At 38.7% G+C, this 27,931-nt stretch overlaps 1 protein-coding gene across 2 annotated transcripts in view; it reads left to right on the top strand.

Annotated features, from left to right (window-relative positions):
* The window catches only part of KLHL1 (kelch like family member 1), a 251,190-nt gene that overhangs the window by 96,225 nt on the left and 127,034 nt on the right, over positions 1-27,931 (top strand). For both annotated transcript variants that reach the window (XM_075491973.1, XM_075491972.1), the window contains one exon: positions 1,296-1,492. In XM_075491973.1, the coding sequence (XP_075348088.1) occupies positions 1,296-1,492 (197 nt within the window). The remainder of the gene's footprint in view (positions 1-1,295; positions 1,493-27,931) is intronic.

Below are 27,931 nucleotides of genomic sequence, written 5' to 3'. Positions count from 1 at the left end.
AGTGTTATGGTTATTGTATTTTGGGTTCGGTATTGCAATATAAAGCAGCTTTTCTTTTCAATGGCATTCTGTTGTGAAGTTGAGGATTTTAGAACTGCTCAATGCCATGTGATAGAACTATTAAGATTTGTAGATTTCTCTTTATGTGACAACAAATACACATTTTTTGTGTCGAAAAGAGTGAGTTTATCTAACAGTTGAACTGTATTACTTCGAACAGAAAGATCAATATACACTTAATCCTCTTACAGTTTGAAATGATTTTTCCAAGCACAGCAAAATAAAACCAGAAGTGTTAGTTTCTTACAATTTATGTTATATTTGCACATTTTAATTTTCTATGCTTTTTTCTGGTTCTCGAAGACATCCCTGTGATCTCTAATTTATAGTTTCTTAAGTTATTAATGTAAGAGATTTGTAAGAGATACTAATGTATTAAAAGAAAATAATTTAAAAATGACAGGTTGGGGGCGAGCACAGTGACAAGAATGACACTTATTCTTCTCTAAAAGAAATTATTTTTAAATTTATTTTGTTCTGTTTTACCTTTTATTAAAAGGTCTATCAGTCTGCAAGACAAAGATAATGACTTGTGAAATTACAAAATTAAGTGCAATATAAGTATTAATTCTTGGACTATAAATATTATGCATCTGTATATGTTATTTTAGGTAATATAAAGTCTTTTGGAAGAACTATATGCTATGATAGTCCTGCCATATATTACTCAGATAAAATTAATCCCAAAGTCACGGGATTAATAAGTCAAATAAGCAACACGAAGTTCAAAGATTTTAAGCCCTATTTTGAAGGTATCTTTATGGTTTTAGTCATACTACATTAGCCAGTTACTTCATTTTTTGCAGGGAGGTAAATGCCTGTGAGTTTTGCTCTCTACCACTGAAGATAATGCAAATTTTATCACCAATTTCAATGCAAAAAAAAAAAAAAATCACAACCTGGTTGATATCCAGATACTTACTCAGATTTTAGTCTCATTATAGAAACAAAACTAGTATTCCTAAGTCTTCTCTTCCTTTCCACACTTTACAGTCTCTATTTGTATCCCTATTATATAGCTGAATTAATAGCAGTTTAAAAAGAAATGTTTCTAATACTGTAATGTTCAGGTCACTGAGGAGTCAAGTCAGAGAGACTAATCCTCCTTCTCTTCACCTTTTCTGTAGAGCTATTTATATAGAACTAGGATTGTTTATAAAATATATTTTGATACTGTATGTTTTGTAAATACCAAGTAAATAAGTTTGCATGCGTTATCAATCCTTTTTTTTTAGGCTGCCTGGAATTGAAAGAAGACACCATTGAAAACCTTCTAGCAGCTGCCTGCCTACTCCAGCTCCCACAAGTAGTAGAGGTTTGCTGCCATTTTCTAATGAAGCTTTTGCACCCATCCAACTGTTTGGGAATACGAGCATTTGCTGATGCGCAAGGATGCACAGAGCTTATGAAGGTGGCTCACAACTACACCATGGTAAGGCAGTTTTAGAAGACCTAAATTATGATCTTATGAATCCTCTGTATCTTCTGTGAGTAAAAATATCTTGTTACTTTTCTGCTTGAAATCGTTCTGTACTTGTATGGAACTTTATTTCATAAGTGGCCCTTTTGAAACCATAGGAGTGGTGATTCCTCTAAACGTCAGTGAAGTTATGAGAATTGGCTTGCTATGATGAGTGCCCGGTCTGCTGAGTCAGAATAGTATATGCCTTAACTAGATGCATGTGCACATACAGGTGATAATGGTAACAAGTATATGTAAGTCCTTAGAATACTTTTTAATCACTGTTCCTTTTTGTTTAGCTTTAGGGAAGCTTTGTAATTGTCATTGTTCTGCACGGGAACAATATCAAGGGAAGTTTTGGGGGGTGTTTTTTGTCAAGAATTATCCCTCCTTTTATTCATCTGTGAAGTAGATTAAGACAGAAAGTTGAAGACACAAATAATTTTATCTCACAATATTTTAAATTTTTCCAGTTATACCTGACAGAACAGGTATGGCATTAATATTAAAAATTAATCAGAATCAATGAAGCAAAAATATGCTACTTATTCAGAAATGAAATCATATCAGTAGCCATTTGATTCTGCATAGTTTGACAAAATTAAAAACATGGCTCATGAAATTAAGCTTACATAAAGAGTAGATTACACAACATTTTTGAGAAATAATGGTCCTTTAAGGTCTATAATGAAATCATTATTGAAGTAATACAGCAGGTTTCAATGAATCTGCTTTGCTTGTCCAGCAGTTATGTCCTTATTTTATTTTTTCTCTTCTGTAACTAATAACGTATTGTAATTCACAGGTTTAACTGTGTTTTTCTTACCACTACAGCTCAGGTAGTTATATCCATTTTACACTTCTGGAGCTAGTTCTGTGGCTGGTTTTAATTTTATTTGTATTTAGACATCTAAAATGTAGTTTTCCAGGTCCAAGCTAGTCAGTTTAACCTTCTTCTGTCAGTGGAAAGAAATAAGCTGTCAGAGCAGAATTCATCTGATCTAGCTTAGAATGAGATTGTATTAGAAGTGAACAGGTATGGGTTGAACAAATTCAATCTTTTTAACAATATATTTTTTAGATTTATGTATTATTTTCCTTTTTTTTTGAGTGAAAAGCAATATAATGAACAATGAAAACATTTTTTAAAAAACCTAATATTGAAAAACCCTGAGTTTAAAAAAAAATCTCCTATTCTTTAAAACAATTTATTGAAAGATTTTTGGAGTGAATGAAATTACTCATTAGAGTACATTTGAAGACTTGTGACTGATACATATAAGATGTATCACAAAGATCACAAAGGTCTGTTCCCATTTCTAAGATATTAGGTATATTATATAATCTATTATTGGTTTTAATGCTCAGGTCTAAAATCTGAATTATGTGTAATGGGAATATTGCCAACAAAAGACGGTGAATCAAAAAGGAAGTCAGTTGTAATTAATAAGCAAGCTCTGATGTAACTACAATTACATTTGCAAGCATGCACAATAGTCACACTCTCTTTGTTAGAAATACAAATAATCACATCTATTCAGCTATGCAATTACAGTATTTTTTCTGTACGTGATTAAACTTCTGACCCAGTGAAAACGTAATCCTAAAAGTTAAGCTTCATAGTGCATGATATTTTCATAGACATCATGTTATTGCATTTAAGTGTGAGGCAGCTCACATCTATTTGATCTACTGATTTGTGTTAAAAGGTGTGGACAAGCAGTTGTGAGTGGGGGAAGGGTGCCTTGTTGCCTGTCTTGACCACAACACTCTCCATCGGAGAGAATCTACATAAGAGAAAAGTGGTTATTTCTTCTACACACATGCATAACCGAGAAAAACTTCTGGAGTGTAAGGAAGATACCCTGGAGAGTGTGATAAAGGAACAGCAAACAGAGACCTTGTAATGGGAAGAAAGGGTAGGAAAGTGATGAGCAGAGCAAAGAGCAGATGCCTAGTCTCTGAGGTGATGGAAAGCATTATTTTTTCCTTCAGACTCCAGGGAAATAGTATGGACTGTGATGAGAGCAAACCTAAATTAAGGCAAGAGGGAGTTTGTTAACAAACTCCTCCTGTCTTATGCAGAGGATTTGAGGGGAAGACCTTTTTCAAAAAGGATGGGGAAATCCTTGTTTTAAAAAAGGTCTTATGCTTTCAAGACAACTTCAAGGCCCTTGCTTTAAAGCTTTTCAGGGTGTTTTCCTTAAGAGTTGCAAGTGACGTATCTCAAATTCTGGCTCTGTGAATCCTCTTCCGAGGTGTCATTGCAAAAGCTCATTTGCTGTGAATAGGAAATAATGGTACTCCCTCAATTCTGGCATATTGCGTGGTTGTTCGCTTGTAAAAAATTACCATTCTTTGAAAGCTATAGAAAATAAATAGCTTAAGAATTTTCTGATATGAAGGCAGAATAACGGATTAGTGAATGCAGCTTTCAAAGTTTGGGTATTTCTGCTTTCTAAGGAAAAATCATTTTTCTCCATGAAAATGTGAAACGTAAAACAGGTGAAGTGAATTTTCCTTAGCCAATTCTCTTAAATATTTACTTAAAATATTTCTCATATAAATAGTAGAATTGTCAGAAAATTAGTCTTTCTGATATATGAAAAGCACTTATAGGGAGAAAACTTAGAGGAGGAGGGGGAAGCTTTGACAGCATTTGCAACAACTCTAACGGCTTTTGAAGAGTGAAATAATATGATTTCTTTTTATACTTTTTTCAAGCTTCAGAAATATTGAATTTCTGGATATTTAGCACTATAGCACCAGAGTCTTTTAGTAATATATCAGTTCAGTGAATAGGGTATTATAACTGACTATCTGAATAGCCAGTTCTATAATGCTAATTGTCATAACAAATATTTTTTTAATAGAGTACAAATAACGAAGCTAAATGAAGTAGATATACTTGTCCCCAAGGTAAAGAAAAAACGAGGGCAATGACTGAAATTATATACCTTTCATCTTGTTCTTTGCATCTACAAAAGTATCTACTCTATAGTAAGCACAAGAAATTATTTTTGACCCCATCATATGTCTCTTAAATATTGTAGCCAACAATTGTCAAAAACAAAAATAATAATTTTTATTCTACTAACCATAATGCTACAGAGAAATACAGCTAGTCCTGACCAGAAATAATAGTGCTGTACCATGAAGTTTTTGAGATAAAAAAATTCAAAGAACAATAATTCTATGCTGGTTGTGGGAATGGGAAGCAAGACAATGTTTTTCAAATAATCTTGCAAAAATAGATATATAGACATGGCATATGCTATAGAATGTGTAATAATTTTGAGATATGAATCAAGTTAAATCTCATCTTGGAATAATTTTGCTTCTTAGTTAACTACATAGGTGAAATTAAATATTTGATTCCTGGGGGAAAAAAAAAAAAAAAAAGACTAATTCTCTGTAGCCCTTAGTTGAGGTACTCGTTTAAAGTGCTGGAACCTCAGGATAACTGTATCATACTTGGCAAATGTCTTACCTTCACCAATTAGTTTTAATTAGAAAGTTATTCACAGTTGTCTTCACAATAGCATTTTAATGAAAATCAATATATTTTCATGAAAATGGTTTGCTTCATTGAATCTCCATAAATGTTTTAATCTTCATTTTTCAAAAGCAATTTCCTTGCTTAGTGTCAGATTTGATATTTTATAAGTTCTAAATTACAGCATTGTTCATTAAAAAAATAATTTATGCATATATATTCAGTTTGCTTTGGGCTTCACATAACGTGTTATGAGGACAAGACATTTGAGCTTCGAAATTTCTTTATATTGAAGAAGAAATAGCTGCTAAAGAGCAAACCACTGAATTTAAGAGTCTTATTGACTTCAGGAGGTATGTGATTTCCAACACATGTTTTTTGTCACTAGATAATTGTTCAATTCCCCTCAACCACGAAATCTGTGGAAGCCATGAATACAAATTTTTATTTGCATAGTTGACACAGGTATGTCCAGACTTAATTCAGATGTGACAAACTTTTTTCAAAATGCAGAGTCATTGCTGAGCCTGGAGAAAGCTTGCAATGGAAGTAAAGTTCATTAACTGTACAGTTATATATCCCTTTCCATTAGCAGAGGCATAATGTCCCTGGTATTTACTGAGATATTTAGTCTTCAGTGCCAAATATGAAATTGTTCTTTTGAAATGCAAAATCTAAGCAATGAAAAAAAAATGTATGCATGGAGGAGGGGAAGCAGTGAGGAAATGAAGAACAGAAAAGCAGTGCAGGAACACCAGAGAACATTTGAAAAATCTTTAGAAAATACATTTGCCAATTAACAAGTTATGAGGGTAGTGGGGCAAGAGGGGAGAGTAGACTTCATGAAAAGTTAGTGAATAATGAAAGCTGGAGATTTCTATCTTTGCATTCCCCATACTTTTTATAAATGGAAAGTGGATAGCAAGATTTTAAATTAAAGCGTTAGAAGCAAGAAGTTAAAAATAAGAGGAAAAAATGCAAAGTTTCATTGGTTTCTTGTTTTAGGCATTTAGGTGTGCTGAGGTTTTTGGGGTTTTTTGTTTGTTTGTTTGTTTTTTTAAATTAATTTCCTAATTTAAATGGCAGCACAAATATGCATCTCTCTCATTTTAAGACTTCTGTACTTCTTAATTACAATCTGGGTTTTTACTAGCTTGTCAGTTTCTGTAAATTTTCAATCTGCAAAGCCATATGTCTGGTAACTTTAAATTCCTAATTTATTGTCAGAATTATATGATAGTACAGTGGAATGCACGTGATGTCTTTTAAAAAAACCAAAAGCAGCAAAATGGGAAACATCAATAAGCTAAAGCAAATGCATTCTTCTAACACATTTTTAGTGACAGTTCTTTATTCTTCTAGTTATCAGGGGTTTCATACGTAGGGAAGCTAGCCTCTAAAGTCAGCAATTTATCCACTTGTCATACTTGTCAGAAATTAGAGTCATAGTGTATGGTCTTATCTGTCTCTTTATAAAACAGAATAAAGTCTAATTCAAAAATGTGATGGCAACCTTATTGGGATAAAATTCTTTTTGGAATATATGACTTTTTGTAATGTACTTTACTTTGAACCATTATATGTTTATTGCTGAAAGTTTATAATAAACCATGCTAGTTTAATGAACCCTGTGGCCTTGATGTACCATGAGCCCTTCTCATAACAACTACTTTTCTACATTAGTAAATATTAAGAGATGAAAAGTTTGTCATATTTTTCCTTAAATAGATAACTGCAGTTTGTTTTTAAAGCATGGGGAATTCTTAAAAATTTTATTCATACTTGGTAAGGTTTTGAATACAACTGTAGTTTGCTTTCTCTCTCACAGTAAAGAACATGGTTCTGTTTGTGTTATGACAGATAGATAATACTTAAAAATTTAGTGTGACATTCCAAGTTATGCTACCAGTTTCTTCATCTCAATATCATGCCATTTGTCTGAAGCCCAATTGTTTCAAATGGAAAATTGAAATATCTCTTAGATACAACTATTTAATCTGTCAGTGCTTTACCTCTCAGGAAACTTCACTTAAAGCTCAGTGATCATTTTGCATCTTGAAACTGCAGTTTGACAATTGAGATGATAGAGCTTGTTCCACCTTTTTATTTCACCATATTCCAAGGTGAATTGCTAAACATAAACCTGGAAAATCTTCAAATTACATTGAGGCACTGAGAAGGAGGATGGCCATAAGCCAAATTTCCATGAGTGGAAGAATGTATATGAATAAAGTGATTGATGTGTCTGTAACCCAGTCAAAATGTTAGCAATGTAAAGGACCCTGACATATGTTACAGTTCCAAGCCTGGGAGATGCAGAATGTTTGCAAGTGCGTTTGAATGAAGTGGTAGAAGGTGTTCAGTCTCTCATAGATGCAGTTCTGTGCTTCACACTGCAAGGGTCATTAGTCCCAGCACAGCAAAACATTATTCAAACTTCATTATAAGCACGTAAGTAATCTCAGTGACACGTACTGACTCTATATAGACCCTTTAACTTACTGAGAATTCTGATTATACTGCAGATGGAGCAACCATTTCATTTATGTGAAGTGTGTGCCTTATGCAGAATTTTTAATGATCTTTTATGGTGAAGAGCTTCAGTGATCATGTTATTAGTTATGTTTATTATCTAAGCCACGGAATTTCGCAATTAAAACTTGGTGGGGCGGAGTGGGGAAAGAGTGATATGTAAAACCTTTCCTATCCAGTTCCATTTACAACAGCTCATCCTGAAGCATATTGAAATATTGTAACAATACTCCAAATTAAGAAAAATATTATCAAGATATTGATAGATGGTGATGACAATCGTTAATGAGTTGTGGTTGTACATTCAGACATCAGTTGTTTATTTCAGTGTTAATATGACTTTAACCAAGGTCAGATAACAAGTGAGGCAAGCAAACTCTCTAGTAGTGTAATTTAACAGTTCTTTAACATATGCTGTTTAACATGATTTATATACAGGGTCATCAGTTGGCTTTGTACTGTTTAAAATAGCTGACCAGATACTGGTCAATAGATAGTGACCAGATAACAGCTTTGTTAATTTCATATCATACTTTGTTTTGACGACTTTGACCTCCTTATCACCACATTGGTGACATATGGATAAATAGACGATAAGATGGGTGGAAAGCTGACTGGACTCAGAGATGTGAACTGTAGTAAAAAGTCCAGCTTGTGACCAGTAAATAGTGATGTTCCTCAGGGATCACTTCTGGGTCCAATACTGTTTAACAACTTTATTAATGACCTAGATGATAGGATGGAGTTCTCTCTCAGCAAGTTTGCAGATGTCACCAAACTGGCAGGGGGAGATGATCAATACGTTTGAGGACAGGGCTGCTATTTAGAAGGCAGGCTGGAGAAATGGGCTGATGGGAACATCACAAAGTTCAGCAAAGGGAAATGCACAGTCCTGCAATATGGGGACAAATAACCCCATGCACCAGTACAGGCTGGGGAGCAACTGTCTAGGAAGCAGCTCTGCAGAAAACGATCTGGGGGTCCTGGTGGACACCAAGTTGAACGTAAGCCAGCAATGTACCCTGACAGCAAAGAAGGCCAACAACATCCTGGGATGTAGTAGTGAGACTGAGCAAGTTGAAGGTGATCCTTCCCTGTTTGGCACCCATGAGACCACATATGAAGTGCTGTGTCTACTTTTGGGTTCCTCAGTACAAGAGAGACATGGGTATACTGGAGTGAGTCCAGGGGAAGTCACCAGGCTGGTTGGATGCTGGAGCACACGCCTTATGGAGAACATCTGGGGGAGCTGGGCCTGTTGAACCTAGGTAAGTGAGGGCTAAGGGAGACCTTACTGTTCTCTGCATCTACCTCATTGGAGGATACAGAGAAGATGGTGCCAGACTGTTGTTGGAGGTGCAGAGTGATAGCCAACAGACACAAATTGGAACATAGGAAATCCCAACTGGATATTAGGATTTTCTTTATTTTTTTTTTAAACCATGGGGGTAGTCAAATACTAGAAAAGCAACAACCAATGGAGTTTTGGGGATCTGTTCTTGGAGGTATTCAAGACTTGACTGAAAATGTTGCTGAGTAACCTGACCTACTTAGATGTGCACTGAGCAGGTAGTTTGACCAGATGACCTCCAGAGGTCACTTTGGACCAAAATTATTCTGTGAGGCTATTTAATGTATCTCCTGTACATTTTCCGTGGTCTTAGATATGAGCTGTGTATCCAGGGACAACATGAAGCAAAAGTTCAGATTTATTTTTTTTTAATTTTATTTTTTAAGCAATGTGCAACAGATGGGATTACCAGAGCTAACATTTAATTGACTTTTATTAGCAACAAGCTATTAGTAACACGTTAGCAACAAGTTATCAGTAACACACTGAAATTTTAAAGCGTTCTGTGACTTTCTGTTTCTTATGCTCTGTCAGGCATACATGTCCAAAATATATTATTGTACAAAATGTCCTACTTGCAGTGTAAATAGCAAATATAAATCTGCAAGAAGACCTGGGCAAGCTGTGTTCAGACTTTATGGCATCCTACACTTAATGGATGATCTGTAAGGTGTTTTTTTCTTAGGATAGATAGTGTTCATAAAAAACTAGAGTGACTCCAGACAGCAACAGAACTTTTTTTCATTTGTTTTATTTTGTGTTTTATTGTTGCTTCTTTAAAAGCCCTATTTAAACATTTGTCCAGCCACCTAAGAGGATATTGTGATAGATTACAGTACTTGAGTGACTATGGAAGAGACTGTGTCACACACTGGAAGGTGACATTGTTACTCATATTGCTGAACATTTATTTGTCTAAAAATGCAATATATTATGTTCTTAAAACTTGGAGAAAAAGAGGAATAGTTTTGAGGAAAATACTTCAAGAGAAAAACTTTTAAAATAGGACATTTCCATCCATAGCAGGTTTGTTGTTTTTTTTTTTAACTTGGAAAAATTTATTGCTTACTCAACTGGAAATGTTGCAGGTACTGTAGTGTAATGAGAACATTGGTTTTAATGCACAATGCATACACTTTTAAAAGTGAATTGGTGTTGTAAGAACTGTTTAAGTTTTTGAGATTTTTGACTCAAGTTTAATATAAATTAAGTATGTGCAAGAAATTATCTTGGGACATGCTGGGGAAAAACCAGTGTAATTTAACTGGAAAATAAAATTACTCCATACACCTATGACTAAAATGAACATGCTAATCCATTAAATGTATTTTTCAAGGGGAGAGAGGATTGGAAGCAAACTATAGAAAACTGTAATTGTTCTGGTTTATGCTTTTTACCTTGTGGATTCTAATCACATATTTGGAATATTCAGTATTAAAAAGATCATGTACTGTAAAAAGTTACACATATTCTTTAAAAATTACATAGTTGCACACATATACAACTTCCTATTTATTCTTGCACCACTGACAACAGAAGTGAGAAGACACTGTGTCAAAACCTTGCTGAAAGGTCACTGATCGTTGAATCTCTGGGACTCTTTCTAAATTAGTAATTCTCATTCTTCTCTTACACATGGCAGGGTGTCCCTGGAAAAAATGTTATGTATCTTGTACATTTTGACATATTGACACGGAAAAGTATGGCTTGCTATATTCAAATTGCTTATATATTTTCCTTTTGAAGGAGTTAATTTTAAGTGCACTAGCATGGAGTAAAAAGTTGAATTATGTCTCTACTTCTTAGGTCTACACAGAATGCTAATTGAAGAAATCACATCCCTTCACTTTTCTAGTTAAGTTCTGATTGTTAAAGTTGTTATTTTGACACTCCAATTGTTTGGGTTTTTTATGCTCCGTTCTCTCTCTAACATCCTTTGGACTAGTAAAATTAAGTTGAAAATATTCCAAAGAAACCAGAATAATTTAAATAAATAATAAAACCAAAGATGCAGACATGAAAAAGAAAACATTTTGGAACTCACTGTATCACTTATGCCTTACCGGGAATTATATTTTTTTGAGGTTTAGAATTTTCTCCGTATTACCACTTTAAACCCATACAAGCAATACACAAAAGTGAAAAACACTGAAACAATGGAACCACAAACAAGAGTCCCAAAATGCTTGTGATTATCTTACTTTCAACCAAAACAAAAAAATCTGATCTTTATGTACAAAACTAAGCTTAGACTAGTTTATTCTCTTGATAGTATGACTTTCTTAAAATATTACAGTATCATTTTTATTATTTTCTTTTTTTAAATTCATGACATTAAACTTTTATTATGACTATTATTATGACTCTTGCTTCCAATTTCTTTTTTCTTCTTTTCTTCTTTGAGAAGAAATTGTACTTCATAGATCACTTTTCACACTTCTGGTATTTTTAAGATGCTTGTTTGAAGGTAATAATCAGCACTTAGCACAGTGTGCTGCTTTTTTATAAGTTCTCCTTAATACAGCTGTGACATGGCACGTTACAGTACCACTCCATCAAGACACAGTAGGAGAAGAGGAAAGTAAGAGCATTTCAAGAACTAGCATATGGACAACAAGATAATTAATAGGAAATAGAGGAGACAACTGCTGGTAGTAAAATGCTGTGAAATCTACAGGAAAATAGTTAAGCAAATAGTCTATAGTGCATTAATCACAATTTGATGCCTTCTTTATCATCAGGAACTTCCATTTTATTGCCTAAATGCCACATTAAAAAGGTTAGTATGGCAGAATGCTGTATTATTCCTAGAGAACGCTGCTATGAAAAGTAGCTCTCTCATCTGAATGATCTTTTTACATTATACACAGGACTCCATAGTTCCTATGGTTTTAATTTGTTTTTCAAGTTTATTCTAGTTCCAGAAATCTGAATATTCAGCAGCAACGTTAGTGTCCCATGGAACTAATACTTGCTATGCTTCAGAGTGCTAGCAGAAATATAATCTCATATTAAGGGTACTCTGATTAAGTCTCTTCTTTCTTCAGTGGTTCTGGTCATGGTTTGTCTGTCAGGTCAGCAGATCTACATGTCAGTCTCATGAGTGAAGAATATATCAATTTATAAAACCTGCTTCATCTTACTGAACTGTAGGCATAAATAAATTACTGTCCATAGAGGTAGCTCAGGGCAAGCAGACTCTTAACCTAAAAAGCACTGGTGGGTGCCTAAAATAATTTGGCATGAATCTGTGTCGGCACATACAGAACTGCAAATATCACACTAAAAAAGCACTACAAAGACAGTGAATTTTAGGGGATTTTCTTGGCATTCATGGAAAACAGTGTCGTGGTTTAACCCCAGCCAGCAACTCAGCACTACACAGCTGCTCGCTCACTCCCCCCGCAGTGGGATGGGGAAAAGAATTGGAAGAGTAAAAGTGTCGTGGTTTAGCCCCAGCTGGCAACTAAGCACCATGCAGCCGCTCGCTCACTCCCCCCCGGTGGGATGGGGGAGAGAATCGGAAGAGCAAAAGTAAGAAAACTCAAGGGTTGAGATAAAGACAGTTTAATAGGTAAAGCAAAAGCCGCGCACACAAGCAAAGCAAACAAGGAATTCATTCACTACTTCCCATGGGCAGGCAGGTGTTCAGCCATCTCCAGGAAAGCAGGGCTCCATCACACCTAACGGTTACTTGGGAAGACAAATGCCATCACTCCAAATGTCCCTGCTTCCTTCTTCTTCCCCAGCTTTATATACTGAGCATGATGTCATGTGGTATGGAATAGCCCTTTGGTCAGTTTGGATCAACTATCCTGGCTGTGTCCCCTCCCAGCTTCTTCTGCACCTGGCAGAGCACGGGAAGCTGAAAAGTCCTTGACCAGTGCAGCAACAACTAAAACATCTCTGTATTATCAACACTGTCTTCAGCACAAATCCAAAACATAGTCCCATACCAGCCACTATAAAGAAAATTAACTCTATCTCAACTGAAACCAGGACAGTATCCACCCCTTATTCCATACCATTTACGTCATGCTCAGGTCTCACACTATCCAATACATTCTCATTACCCACCGTCACCCTTCCCATCCTTTGATATAATACACACATATCATTCCCTTAGTCTATGGACCACCCCTACAAAATATTTGTAAAATGTCCACAAAATGTCCACTGAGTTCATTTAGTCCATGACTTTTGGCTTCATCTCTTATGGCTGTTACTCAGGACAGGAGAGGTGGTGTGTTGCTTGGAGTTATTGGGCACCAAAGCCAGCTCAGGTCAGGTCACTGCTGCACTTGCACTGCTTCTTGTAAGGCTTGTCCTCCATTTGTTCAGGTGGTTCTGGCTGTAGTAATTCCTATAACATGCAACTCAAATCATGGGTTACAACAATTTAAAGGTATATCCATTACAATGTCCACCCCTGGTCCTTTTGGGCCAGGTTATAGGGTTTAACATTGAAATGAACTCCTCCCCTTGCTCCTAGCCTGGCTAGCAACAAGGGGTTCCTGCTATAGTAATTCCCACAACATGCAACTCAAATCCCAGGATACAACGATTTAAAGGTATTATTTCCATTACAGTCTCCACCCCTGGTCCCTTTGGACCAGACCATCAGGTTTAACATTGCAATGAAGTCCTCCCCTTGCCCCTGCTCCAGCTTGGACTTATCCACAGAATGTAGTACCTTCAGAAGTAAATTTGCTCCAGCATGGCCTCATGCACAGCCACAGATGCTTCAAGGTGTACCTGCTGCAGCATGGACTTCATCCACAGCCACAGATGCTTCAAGGCGCACCTTATCCAGCATGGACTTATCCTTGGGCCACAACGCCTTCAGAGGTATACCTGCTGTGGCACAGACATAACCATGGCCACAGATGTTTCAAGATATACCTGCTCTGGCATGGGCTTATCCATGGGAACAGGTGCTTTGGGGTGTCCTGCTCCCACGTGGATTCATCCACAGGTTACAGTCCCTGTGACTCGAGTTCACACCGGAGTTCCAGCCTGTCCAGTACAGCAGCACAGAAACAGCAGCGATGCCCTGGCCATCTGCCAGCCCAGGCGCATGGCCATTGCTGTTATCAGAATGTTCCCAGGCACAGCAGAGTAAGGTGATCAGCAGTGCAGCAGCACAGCAAGCAGTGAAAGCAAAAAGCAGCCACTAACAAGCCCTAGACTCTAAGGTACAGTAAGGCAAGCAAGCCTATGGCAAGCAGAGAAGCCTGCTGATTAATAGCTAAACAGCAATAACAGCTATAAATTCTATCTGGCACATTCCAATCAAATCTGTCATTATCTCAAACCCTTCGTGCCCCACGTTGGGCGCAAAAGGAGCAACAAGCTAGATCAAGATCAACTCCACTTGTGGCGAGAGTAAACCTGGTTAGCTGAGAAAACTCGTGGGTTGAGTGAGATAAAGACAGTTTAATAGGGAAAGCAAAAGTCACGCACACAAGCAAAGCAAAACAAGGAATTCATGTACTACTTCCCATGGGCAGGCAGGTGTTCAGCCATCTCCAGGAAAGCAGGGCTCCATCACACGTAATAGTTACTTGGGAAGACAAACGCCGTCACTCCAAACGTCCCCCCCTTCCTTCTTCTTCCCCAGTTTTATATACTGAGCATGATGCCATATGGTATGGCATATCCCTGTGGTCAGTTGGGGTCAGCTGTCCCAGCTGTGTCCCCTCCCAACTTTTTGCACACCTGGCAGAACATGGGAAGCTGAAAAGTCCTTGATTTAGTATAAGCACTACTTAGCAACAACAAACATCTCTGTATTATCAACACTGTTTCCAGCACAAATCCAAAACATAGCCCCATACTAGCTACTATAAAGAAAATTAACTCTATCCCAGCCAAAACCAGCACAAACAGCAAAGATGAGAATCAAGACAGCTGAATTATGTAGCTGTAAATTCAAAGCCTTTGAATCTGCAAACTAGTGTAAAATCAAACCCCTGACATTTGTACATGTCTTTGGCAAGATTGAAGGATATGTCCCAGTACTGGGGATAAATGTTCTTTGTTTGTTTTCATGAAAAGGTATCCAAGAGTGGCTAAATACAAAAACCCTCTAGAATACTTAAATTGTGTACGTAGTAGAAAATTAGAAGTTGAGGGTTAAATTCTCTGAAAATGTATTATGTATTGAAGTTCCAGTTCAGGAGTACCAAGAAAGCATTGACATAACCTGTAAATGCATCTTCTGTCTGCTGTTCCCAATACTTTAGGATTGAGAAGACATCCTTTAGGGCAGAAAGAAGACCCACTAGTGCTTTCTGTGGGCTTCTCACATAACAGAGAAGAGGAGATAGTCTAAGTGGAATACATAGCTCATGGAAGGGGACAAGGAAATAACATTGGACAGGGTGACTGAACTGAAACTAACATGGGGTGCTCTGATAGGAAAAACAGAGGAAGGGAAGATACAGGAGTGGGACACAATAGAAAGTCAATCTTAGGCATTAGGCTATGATTGAGAAAGTAAACAGAATAGTATATGACCAGTAGAAATCTTACTCTGTAGAAACTCCATCACCAAGATTCTTGTCTTTAGTCATTGCTCTGCTTTCTGCAATCGTCAGTGACTCGCATTCTTAAAATGGTGCATCCTGAGAGCTTAAAACTTATTTTTAATATTATTTTCATGAAGGTTTGATATACAACACTTACCATTTAGAAGATTGTCTCTTAAGCATTGGATAGTATACTAAGGAGTATTTGTTGACAGTCAGGATGAGGCTGTGTGGTTTGTCTTTCAAAAGCAAAAAGACATCTTGAATTACTGATTCAGAGATGGTGCTCCTCATTTCCACGGGTAAGACATACCCAATGGCTAATTTTTGGTGATAACTTGGCTAATTTGGTGAATTGGGAGTGATTCATTCTGATCTTGTCTGGCAATAATATTTTCAGTATAATGCAGGGCAGACAGCTTATTTATCTGTTGACTAAGTCGAGAAGAATAAAGACAATAAAATTTCAAAGAATGATATCTCTTTTGATGCTTTGAGTACTGGGAAAAAAAGAGAACAGTTCAGAGTAAAGGTTAGCCCCGCTCTTCCCTGAAGCAGTATCAGAAACTGAAGCTTTACAGTGTTCTGTCAATGTACAGGTGCCCTTCAATACAATAGTGACAGATGTTAGAGAATCATAATACAGAGATACTGGGAAAAAATCATCATCTGCAAGTATTTCTTCCTAACTGGAGCCAGGGGAACAGAAGGGTGTATGTTCTCACTTACTCAATCTATATTAAAAAAAATATTCATTATTAATAGACAAGACATGGATGTTTCCATCTCATTGGCATGTTACTCCACCCTGAGCCTTAAAATTGTTGTGAATGCTAGTTCATAAAATATTTTATTTTATTCACATTTAGAACATTTCTTGTGGTGTTGCAAACTTTCAAAGAGTTTTAACTTTTGTCATGGGAGCATCACAACCTTGCCTTAATGAGTTGGGTGACTGAATATAATAAGCCATGGCTGACAACACAATGCAAACAAAGACAGAGCGTTACAAGCCCTGGTACAGGCTATGGGTCAGCAAGCAAGAGAAGAACAAAACCTAAAAGTGCTGGAAAGGTACATAATATCATCATGGACTGATTTTATTGGTGGCCTGTTTGACACCTCCCCAGTAATAAAGATTGGGACCAGAAGGGCAGGGGAAGGGGGATATTGTGCAGACATCCAACACTGAGTTGAAGCAAGTGTTGCATTTCCCCAGGCTCCACTGTGCCAACTCACATTTAGGGCCAGCTTCAGTAACTAGGACTGTGTGTAGGTTGTATGTGTGGGAGTGTGAAGTTTTTCCTGACACAGCTTATCCGCTGCTTTGGTTCAGTTATTACATTGAACTTTGCAGCATCACACTGTCTGGTGCTCTTTCTCCCTGCACCTTCCCCCTTGACAACTGTTCATCATGCTTTTTTTCTTGGCACTAAGAAATACCATATTGTCTTATTTTGACTGGAAATGTTCCTTACCAGAAATAAATCCTTTCATTTTTTTCTTTATGAAAATATATCATATGAAAACTGTTACATTTTTATAACTTATTTAGACTTAAAGTTGTTAAAGATGTTGTAATAGATGATACCTGCAACAGAGGGCAATATGAAAAAACATATTTTAAAGTATTCTGAATCTTGTACTTTTATTTAAAAATCAGAAAGGTGCAATTACATATTTATTAAAAAGCTCATCAACTGCATTGGATCTGCTTTCTTCATGCAACCTGTTCTGAAAAGGAAACAATGAATGTATACAGCACCAATAAGATCAACATGTGATTTTTTTCTATAATGAACATATAAAATACATGAGAAGGGTAGACTAAGAATTGTAGCTATATCTAATGAATTACGTAATTTCATTTTATGCCTGTCCCTGTCTTTCACAATATCACGAACTTCTTTCACTTTTCCTCCCTCCTTCCTCCCTCCTTCTTTCCTTTATCTCTTCCTCTCCCTCTCCCTCCCTTTCACCTTCCCACTGTCCCTTTCCCCTCCCTCCCTCCCTTTCTCTTCCTGCTTTCCTGCCTTCCTGCCTTCCTGCCTTCCCTTCTTCTTGCCTGCCTGCCTTCTTTCCTTCCCTCCTTCCCTCCTTCTTGGTTTTCACTCTTACTGTGATTCCATACATCCTGTATGGACATTTCTCCTCTTGGTCACTTTAAAGTAGCAACACATTTTAATAATTGTGAGTAGTAATTGTGTGTTACACAGAGAATATACAACTGAAACCTTAAAAATTAAGCTGGAAAGGCAGAAAATACAGAGAAATCAATAAGGATTACTGGAAATGACAACGTATGTTAGCTTCGCTATTCAGGTATGCTGTTCATTCATTTCCTCCTCTCCTTTTCTTCTGCTCTTTATGGTATGTTTTCATTGCCTCCATCAATTTCGTTGGGACTCCAAATGAAATTAGTGGGATTTTTCAAATATCTCACAATAGCAATGATGGTTTATTTGGAGATTTTCTGGGCAACTATTGATCTTCATCACTGTTTGCAACTTGTACACTTAAAAATAAATAGTATTATAAGCAGGTGTTAAATAACTGCATCTCCCTATTATAATTGAACTCTATTACCTAACACCCTTAATAGTACTTAGTAAAAATTCCAATGAGTTCATCTAAATACAAGTGGGTATTTTTATCTCCAACTTAGTGAAGATGAAACCAAGATATAAGTAATTAAAATTACTTGACCTAATCCCATCAAATACTAAAGAATTCAAATCTTCTTTCTATTGAAGTCCCACACACTTTGGCAGATATGCGTTTGTTTTTATGAAAATCCTCTCATTCTACTGTGACTATATTCACCTGTTGTGATTTAACCCAGGTAGGCAGCTCAGCCCCACACAGCCAGTAGCTCACTCCCTCCCGGTGGGATGGGGGAGAGAATCAGAAGGATAAAAGTGAGAAAACTCATGCGTTGAGATAAAGACAATTTAATAGGTAAAGCAAAAGCCGTGCATGCAAGCAAAGCAAAATCAGGAATTCATTCACTGCTTCCCATGGGCAGGCAGGTGTTCAGCCATCTCCAGGAAAGCAGGGCTCCATCACGCGTAACTGTTACTTGGGAATACAAATGCCGTAACTCTAAGTTTTCCTGCTTTCCTCCTCCTTTCCCCAAGCTGTTGTTGTTGAGCCTGATGTCATATGGTATGGAATATCCCTTTGGTTAGTTTGGGTCAGGTGTCGTGATTGTGTCCCCTCCCAGCTTCTTGTGCACCTCCAGCCTCCTTGCTGACAGGGCAGTATGAGAAGCTGAAAAGTCCTTCACTTAGTGTAAGCACTGCTCAGCAACAACTAAAACATCAACATTATTCTCATCCTAAATCCAAAACACAGTACTATACCAGCTACTAGGAAAAAATTAACTCTATCCCAGCCGAAACCAGGACAATAAGGAAAACATTACCAAGAGCAAGATGTAGAGAATTGTGTGGATATTTCTTGGGGCTTTTCTGTGGGATGAAAATGTTAGGGAAATCTGCTACTTAGCACTGATGGTGCTAAAACCAGAACTTGTGAGGATATTCTGTACCACTGCAGTGCCCGTGATAAAAGACTGGCAGTTGACTCTTATGGTTAAATTTAATTTACTTCAGTAATTACTCAAAAACACTCATGCCACCAAAGATTAGAGTTAGTATCAAATAGCTGCATTTCATTCTCCCCTATACCAGTGTTTTGGAACACTGGAAATTTCAACATCAAGTTAAATCCATAGTGAATAAACTCTCATTTTCTTGACATAAGCTTGACTAAAAATTTTAGTGCTCAGTGAAAGATGTAAGTTATGGCAATTGCATATTTAAACTCTTATTCCAAAGGTTCATGTTTCTTGTCAATATTCCTATTTTATTCATAGAACTCCCTCTGGTGGATCATTTAAAATATGAACATACTTGGTTTATTGTTTAACAAAAAAAAAAATCTCTAAAGAATATGACTCTAGAGGCTAATTTTATGACTTTAAGTACTAAGAAGATTTCAGTTAGCATTATATGTATATATATTATTTATCTTGATAGTGGTTATAAATTATTTACCTTGGTAGTAATTCTTAGAGTACATCTGGGGTTTTTTACATATGCGTAATATTGGTATTCTCTACCATGCAAAGGAGAGTTTATTTAAAAACAAAATAAAACAAAAAATCCACCCAAACCCCAACAAAACCCAGTTCTTATAAATTGAATAGTCCAACTTTAGTAACCTGAAAGTAAACTGAAGAACTCTTGGCTATGTTTAATGTTGATGTTAACGATTTGTTATAGTTAAGGAAAACAAAGGTTATGCTTACCCTTTATGCCAAAGTGCTGTTTCTCTCTGTCCTTTTCCCATCATACAAGTTTCATCTCCATTCTCACCTGATTTGACAGATAGCAGAGCATTGACAGAAAGATGATTTCCGTCCATGACATTTTTAAGTGATTCTAAGGTCAATAGATATCTAAGTTCCGTGAGAGAAAGTCCATCTAGTTATTCTATGGTATTATGATATTATTATATTGGTTTTGGTTCTAGTCAGTGTTTTCATCATCTGCAATTTGGAAGAAAATTAAAATCACTGCTGATAAAGTCTATGGATGATACAAGATTGGCAGGGCAATAAATAATCATGAGAAAAGCAACCATGGAGAACTGCCTGGACTGATTACTTAACACTAACAAACTAATTATTTTTTAATGTGCCCACAAGTGAGTTTTATACCCTACAGCAGAAAGATGAAGAATGAAGGGTTTGAATTTGAAATGGAACTGTAGGTAAGAAGGGCCAAGAGAAGAAAGCTAGAACACAGGGAACTGTAATAACAGGAAACTCAAATTCTAGTGCTATGTAATTATTTATGTACTAATGTTAAGACAGAACAGCTAACTGGAAAAGCTTTTATTAGTTCATGTGTGAAACTAGATTTTATACAGGTAATAACAACTTGATGATTGTGCACATCTTCCACAGCTGTGAGAGGATATGGTTTATTCATTAAAGAAAGGAAGTGAGAAGTAAAAGTGGTAAATGGAGTGACAGGCAAGGAAATAATAAGGGATAGCACCTATAAAACAGGTTCTGATAAACTGAAAAGGGAAGAATATTAAAATAAAGTGTCTGTTAGAGACTAAAAGAACTAGATTTGTAAATGGATGCCGTTGTCTGTTAAGCTGAAAAGGTGAGAGGTATTACTAGGGGTTGTCATTATGGAAGATTTGAACTTCACTAACGTACACAGTGTAGGACATGAATATTGCTAATAAAAGTATGAGCCAGTCATTTCTGGATGTAGTAGCTGCCAGGTTTCTTTACCAAATAGTTACTAAGCAAAAGTAAATTCATGACCTCATGATGCAAGAGCATCATTGAAACACTAGTTGTTGAAGATAGAATTGATTGATGTGATGATAAGCAAACTTTACTTAAAATGAAGAGTAAATGAAATGTGCGTGGTACTTAACGTTCTTGATTGCAAAAGGAAAAAAAAGTTATTATAATAAACTAGTCAACTGGAACCAGCAGATTAAGGACTAAGATCTTGAGGAGATTTAGATCTTTAAACTTTGTACATATGTATATATACACATGCCATATACATATTTAGATATGTGTATATATACCTGTATACATTTCTACATATATATACAAATAACATGTACAAACACACAAGGCTTGCCATGGTAAGATCATGTCAGATGTATCCCACATCTTTCTTTAATAAGAAGACTGAGATTTCTTGAAAAAGGAAAAAGAATAGTGCTAATACATTTGCATTTCAGTAAAATGTGATATGTGCTGTCTGGACATTTTAGCTGCAGAAGATCAAGTGCGGTGCTAAGGCAAAAAAAGGGCTTATCTCTGGATGTGACAGTGGATTTTGGAATACATTGTGTAGTTCTCAGGTCACTATTTTTAAACAGTGCTTGACATTTGGAGGATGTGAAGAAAAGAGACACACAGGATTACAGGACAAGAGAAAATGTCTTGCAATGAATGTCTTAGAGTGCTCAGGCTATTTCAGCTTATTAAAAAGAAGAGAAGATGATGTACTTGATTACAGTGTACCTCCACAGGGAGAAACTACTGGGAACTAAAGAGCTCTTTAATCTAGTTGAGAAATCTTAGCAAGAGCCAATTCAGTTTAGATGGATTGGAAATAAGGTATACTTTTCCATCAAGAAGAATGCTTAAACACTGGAATGTACTGGAATAGCTGCAGAAAAAAGTGTTGAATTCTCCATCTCCAGATATTGTCTTCTCAAGATTGAATGCATTTGAATAAAATCTAGGCAAAGCAGATTCTTAGTCCCAGGGTAATTGGTGAACTGTATGTACAGCATACATTGGATATACAATAAATTAGATTAATGATCTAACTGGTCATCTTGGCTTTAATTCTAAATATCTGTGACATGCTAGTCTATTTGTTTCCTCGTTAGTGCTTCATATATCTTATGTCCTGTGAAAAGGTGCAACAGAAAAACAGGCTGCCTTTTTGTTAGTCACGAATACTGAAAACTGAGTAAAGTGGAATTGTGTGGGAGGAAGGCCAAATTCTCCTTAACAGGTAGCTCAGTAAAGGGAACATTTTGGAGTTCAGGGTGTCATTAGAGAGATTTTGCTAAACAAGGAATCCACAGTATCAGAGAGGATAGGAAATTCCTTAGCTGACTAGGAAGCAGATAGTCATCCAAAACTTAGAGGCAATGGATAAAAGACTTTTTTCTCACAGGAGATATGTAGAATTTGTTGCAGCACAGGAGTATGTTGCAGTTCAGCCAACAGGAGGATAGTTTGTTTTGGTGTGTTTACTAAGGGAAAGATGCAAAGAATTTAACTCAATGCTCTGTTGATTCTGTAGCCTTTCTTAGTGTATAACCATTCTTTTGAAGCCCTGATTGTCAAGTTTTCAGTACCATGAGGGTATGACACTCACACATATCTTATGTAGCCCTAAATAAACTCAATATATTATTTAGTTTGAAGAATAATTGGAATAAAATACTAATATGGAAGAATAATATGGAATAAAAAACTTCTGTACAGCAGTATGTAAATTAATAGAAATCCATATAAAGAATACTAACTCTGCAGAGAGTAAAGGATTGAATTGTATAAATAAAGCATAAGTATTTCTAATAATGGAGAAAAGAACTACTTAGATGTTATGTATTAAAAACTACCCAAGTTTAAATTCAGATGGTTAGTAGTTTACCTGAGATGCAATACTTCTGGCTGCTGCCATTATACTGTGTTGACATTAAAGAAAAATTTCCTTTTCACTAAAGAAAGAGTTGCAAGGTTCGTTTACAGCTAAAATATTTCTAAGGTATATTTATAAAAGAAAGTGCTAGCGAATGGTTTGCTCTAAGAATGCCAAAGCCTGAAACTTCCTTTTTTCCTACATACTTAGGAACTTATCATTCCATCCACAAATACGGAGCCAGGTAAAATGTGTACAATGTGCAGCATCATTTAAACAGAACTTCAATCCTGCTGCAGAATTCAGATGGTAAATTTAGCTTATTATTATATTAGAAACAATACTAGAAACTAATAGAAACAATGATGATTCTTTTTTATGTTCTGCTTTTACAGAATCACAGAATCACAGAATTGTATAGGTTGGAAAAGACCTTTAAGATCATCAAGTCCAATCGTAAACCTAACACTACCAAGACCACCACTATACCATGTCCCTAAGCACCTCATCCAAATGGCTTTTAAATACCTCCAGGGATGGCGACTCAACCACTTCCCTGGGCAGCCTGTTCCAATGCTTGAGAACCCTTTCACTGAAGTAAAATTTCCTAATATCCAGTCTAAACCTCCCCTGGTGCAACTTGAGGCCATTTCCTCTTGTCCTATCACTTGTTACCTGGGAGAAGAGATCGACCCCCACCTCTCGACAACCCCCTTTCAGGTAGTTGTAGAGAGCAATAAGGTCTCCCCTCAGCCTCTGCTTCTCCAGGCTAAACAATCCCAGCTCCCTCAGCCGCTCCTCATAAGACTTCTGCTCCAGACCCTTCACCAGCTTCGTTGCCCTTCTCTGGACACGCTCCAGCACCTCAATGTCTCTCTTGTAGTGGGGGGCCCACTACAAGAGAGACTGAACACAGTATTCGAGGTGCGGCCTCACCAGTGCTGAGTACAGGGGGACAATCACTTCCCTAGTCCTGCTGGCCACGCTATTTTTGATACAAGCCAGGATGCCATTGGCTTTCTTGGCCACCTGGGCACACTGCTGGCTCATATTCAGGCGGCCGTCAACCAACACCCCCAGGTCCTTTTCTGCCTGGCAGCTTTCCAGCCACTCTTCCCCAAGCCTGTAGCGTTGCATGGGGTTGCTGTGGCCCAAGTGCAGGACCTTGCACTTGGCCTTGTTAAACCTCATACAATTGACCTCGGCCCATCGATTCAGCCTGTCCAGATCCCTCTGCAGAGCCTTCCTACCCTCAAGCAGATCAACACTCCCACACAACTTGGTGTCATCTGCAAACTTACTGAGGGTGCACTCGATCCCTTCATCCAGATCATTGATAAAGATGTTAAACAGAACTGGCCCCAACACAGAGCCCTGGGGAACACCACTTGTGACCAGCCGCCAACTGGAGTAAACTCCATTCACCACCACTCTTTGGGCCCGGCCATCCAGCCAGTTCTTTACCGAGCGAAGAGTCTACCCATCCAAGCCATGAGCAACCAGTTTCTCCAGGAGAATGCTGTGGGAAACCGTGTCAAAAGCTTTACTGAACTCTAGGTAGACAACATCCACAGCCTTTCCCTCATCCACTAGGCGGGTCACCTTGTCATAGAAGGAGATCAGGTTGGTCAAGCAGGATCTGCCTTTCCTGAACCCATGCTGGCTGGGCTTAATCCCTTGGTTATTCTCTACATGCCGTGTGATAGCACTCAGGATGATCTGCTCCATCAGCTTCCCTGGCACCGAGGTCAGACTGACAGGCTTGTAGTTCCCCGGGTCCTCCTTCCGGCCCTTCTTGAAGATGGGCGTCACATTTGCTAATCTCCAGTCAACTGGGACCTCCCCAGTTAGACAGGACTGCTGGTAAATGATGGAAAGGGGCTTGGTGAGCTCATCTGCCAGTTCCTTCAGTACTCTCGGGTGGATCTCCTCAGGCCCCATAGACTTGTGAGTGTCTAAGTGGTGCAGCAGGTCACTAACCATTTCCCCCTGGATTATGGGGGCTCCATTCTGGTCCCCGTCCCTATCTTCCAACTCCAGGGGCTGGGTACGCAGAGAACAATTGGCCCTGCTATTAAAGACTGAGGCAAAGAAGGCATTAAGTACCTCAGCCTTTCCTCATCCTTGGTCACTGTGTTCCCTCCCCCATCTACTAGGGGCTGGAGATTCTCCTTTGCTCTCCTTTTGCTGCTAATGTATTTGAAGAAGTGTTTTTTGTTGTCTTTTACAGCAGCAGCCAGACTGAGCTCTAGCTCAGCTTTGGCCCTTCTCATTTTCTCCCTGCACAGCCTTGCTACACCTTTGTAGTCCTCCTGAGTTGCCCGCCCCTTCTTCCAGAGGTCATAGACTCTCCTCTTTTTCCTGAGTTCGAGCCAGAGCTCTCTAGTCAGCCAGGCCGGTCTTCTTCCCCAACGGCTCGTCTTTCGGTACCTGGGGACAGCCTGCTCTTGTGCCTTTAGGACTTCCTCCTTAAAGAATGTCCAGCCTTCCTGGACTCCTTTGTCCATTAGGGCTGCCTCCCAGGGGACTCTCTCAACCAGTCTCCTAAATAGGCCGAAGTCCGCCCTCTGGAAGTCTAAGGTGGCAGTTTTGCTGACCTCCCTCGCCGCTTCACCACGTATCAAAAACTCTATCATTTTGTGATCACTCTGCCCAAGACGGCCTCCAACCATCACATGGCTCACAAGTCCTTCTCTGTTTGTGAACAAGAGGTCCAGTGGGGCACCTTCCCTAGTTGGCTCCCTCACCAGCTGTGTCAGGAAGTTATCTGCCACACACTCCAGGAACCTCCTGGACTGTTTCCTCTCTGCTGTATTGTATTTCCAGCAGACATCTGGCAGGTTGAAGTCCCCCACAAGAACAAGGGCTAGTGATCGTGAGGCTTCTCCCAGCTGCTTATAGAATAGTTCATCAGTCTCCTCATCCTGGTTGGGGCATCTGTAACAGACTCCCACCACAATATCTGCCTTGTTGGCCTTCCCCTTGATTCTTATCCATAGACACTCCACCCTATCATCACCATCATCGAGCTCTAAACTATCCAGACACTCCCTGACATATAGGGCTACCCCACCACCTCTCCTGCCTCGCCTATCCCTCCTGAAGAGTTTATAGCCATCCATCGCCGCACTCCAGTTGTGCGAGTCATCCCACCACGTTTCCGTAATGGCAACCATATCATAGTTTTCCTGATGTACAATGGCTTCCAACTCCTCCTGCTTGTTGCCCATGCTGCGTGCATTGGTGTAGAGGCATTTCAGCTGGGCTGTCGTCCATGTTTCCTTCATAGAAGAACACCCCTTGTGTGCTTTGAGGCATTTCACTGGCATTTTCCTCTTGGCTCCTATTGCCTCAGTATCCCCTAGCTCAGCTCTGTTTGACTTTGGCTGTGTCCCGGCGTACCCCGCACATCTCAGAGACACAGTCCAAGTGCCCTCGCTGACACCCACTCCCTCTAACCGTGGCACGTCGTCCCTCAGCTTCCCTCGGGCAAGCCTGATATTATCCCCTTCCCCTTCGAGTCTAGTTTAAAGCTCTGTCGATGAGCCCCGCAAGTTCCTCAGCAAAGATTCTCTTTCCCCTTTGAGAAAGATGAATCCCATCAGACACCAGCAAACCCAATGCTGTGTAGGCCATCCCGTTGTCAAAAAACCCAAATCTGTGGCGATGACACCAGCCACGGAGCCATGCGTTAATAGATTGTGTGCCTCTGTTCCTCCTAGTGTCGCTGCCCACAACTGGAAGGAGAGAAGAGAAAATAACCTGTGCTCCAGAGTCCCTTACTAGCTGTCCCAAGGCCCTGAAGTCTCTTTTGATCACCCTAGGACTTCGTGTTGCAGCTTCATCAGCTCCCACACGGAACAGTAGAGGGTAATAGTCCGAGGGCCGTACCAGGCTAGGGAGTATCCTCGTGATGTCCTTCACCCGGGCCCCAGGGAGGCAGCAGACTTCCCTAAGAGGAGGGTCCGTCTGGCATATCAGACCCTCGGTTCCACTCAGCAGGGAGTCACCCACAACTATAACCCGTCTTGTCTTCCTTGTGGAGGTGGTGTTAATACAAGAGGTACGTTCTCCTGACCTGAGTGACACCTCTGGCATAGATAGACTGTCGTCCCCATCCTCCATTGACTGGCCTTCTACCTCCAGGGCCTCATACCTGTTGCACAGAGGCACTTGGGGAGGCGAGGTGGGCAAGGAGGGCCTTCGCCTGCCACCACGAGTGTGGACTTGCCTCCATTCACTCTCCTCCTTTGAGCTGCTGCCTTCAGCCTGGTGGAGGGGAGATACAGGATCCCCTTGATCGTGGGTTCTTACTGATGGCTGCTGCTGCTCCTGTTCCCGTCTCTGGGGGGGCAGAGCATGGCAGCACCAGTCGATCTCTTTCTCAGCCTCCCTGGTGCTCCTTAACCTTTCTATCTCCTCCCGTAGCTCTGCCACCATGCAGAGCAAATCATCCACCTGGTCACACCTCGCACAGCTGTCCTCACGGCTGCCATGCGTGAACAGCGAGAGGCCCAGGCACTCCCTGCAGCCCGAGACCTGGGTGGCTGCATGTTTTCCCAGGAGCTCCGTCTGGGTAGCCACATCCACTCTGGCGAGCACAGAGGGCATCGCTTTCTGACGAGTGAAGACCATAGCTGAGTTTCTTCTGGAAGGATGGGGACTACCGAATGAACTCACTTCTCACAGTACCTCTTGAGCTGCTATTATTAATGGCTTTACAATACTGTATCTGTAGCTGAAAACCACCGTAGAAAAAGATACAACATTAGACCTGCAAAATTTACTGCCATTTCTAATATGTTTAAATAAATGACTTAGCACTAAAAAAATCCATATAGCCTACATCTAATTTTCAGTTTGCATTGCAAAAGTAATTGTCAGTAATGAATACCTTTCTCCCAATAAAATAAATATCAGGTCATCCATAAATTCATACTTACACCAGTGCAAACTTCATATTCACCTTTTAAAATTCAGAATATAAATGAAGAGTGAGAGTTAGCTTGCATGTTAACTCTATTAATGTTAGTTGCCTAGTCTAAGCTTAGTGTCCAGTCTTCCTCTTTCATCAATGGAGAAACAGAAGCTTCTCCAAAGGACATTTAAATGCCATCTGTCTTCAACTTCAATCTCAGAACAACAACAGCTTCTCAGAGATTAAATATGAAAAATTTATTTTTCATGTTTAAGAAATAAAGTGCAATTTCATACTCATCATTTCACATTTTTAATTAGCATTACCCCAAATTCATCTAAGTGTTTCTGTTTTCACATACTAAAGTTTTGCAACAT

Source organism: Mycteria americana, chromosome 1 (genome assembly GCF_035582795.1).
Source record: "Mycteria americana isolate JAX WOST 10 ecotype Jacksonville Zoo and Gardens chromosome 1, USCA_MyAme_1.0, whole genome shotgun sequence".
Taxonomy (NCBI): domain Eukaryota; kingdom Metazoa; phylum Chordata; class Aves; order Ciconiiformes; family Ciconiidae; genus Mycteria; species Mycteria americana.
This window is presented reverse-complemented; position numbering and strand designations above follow the sequence as displayed.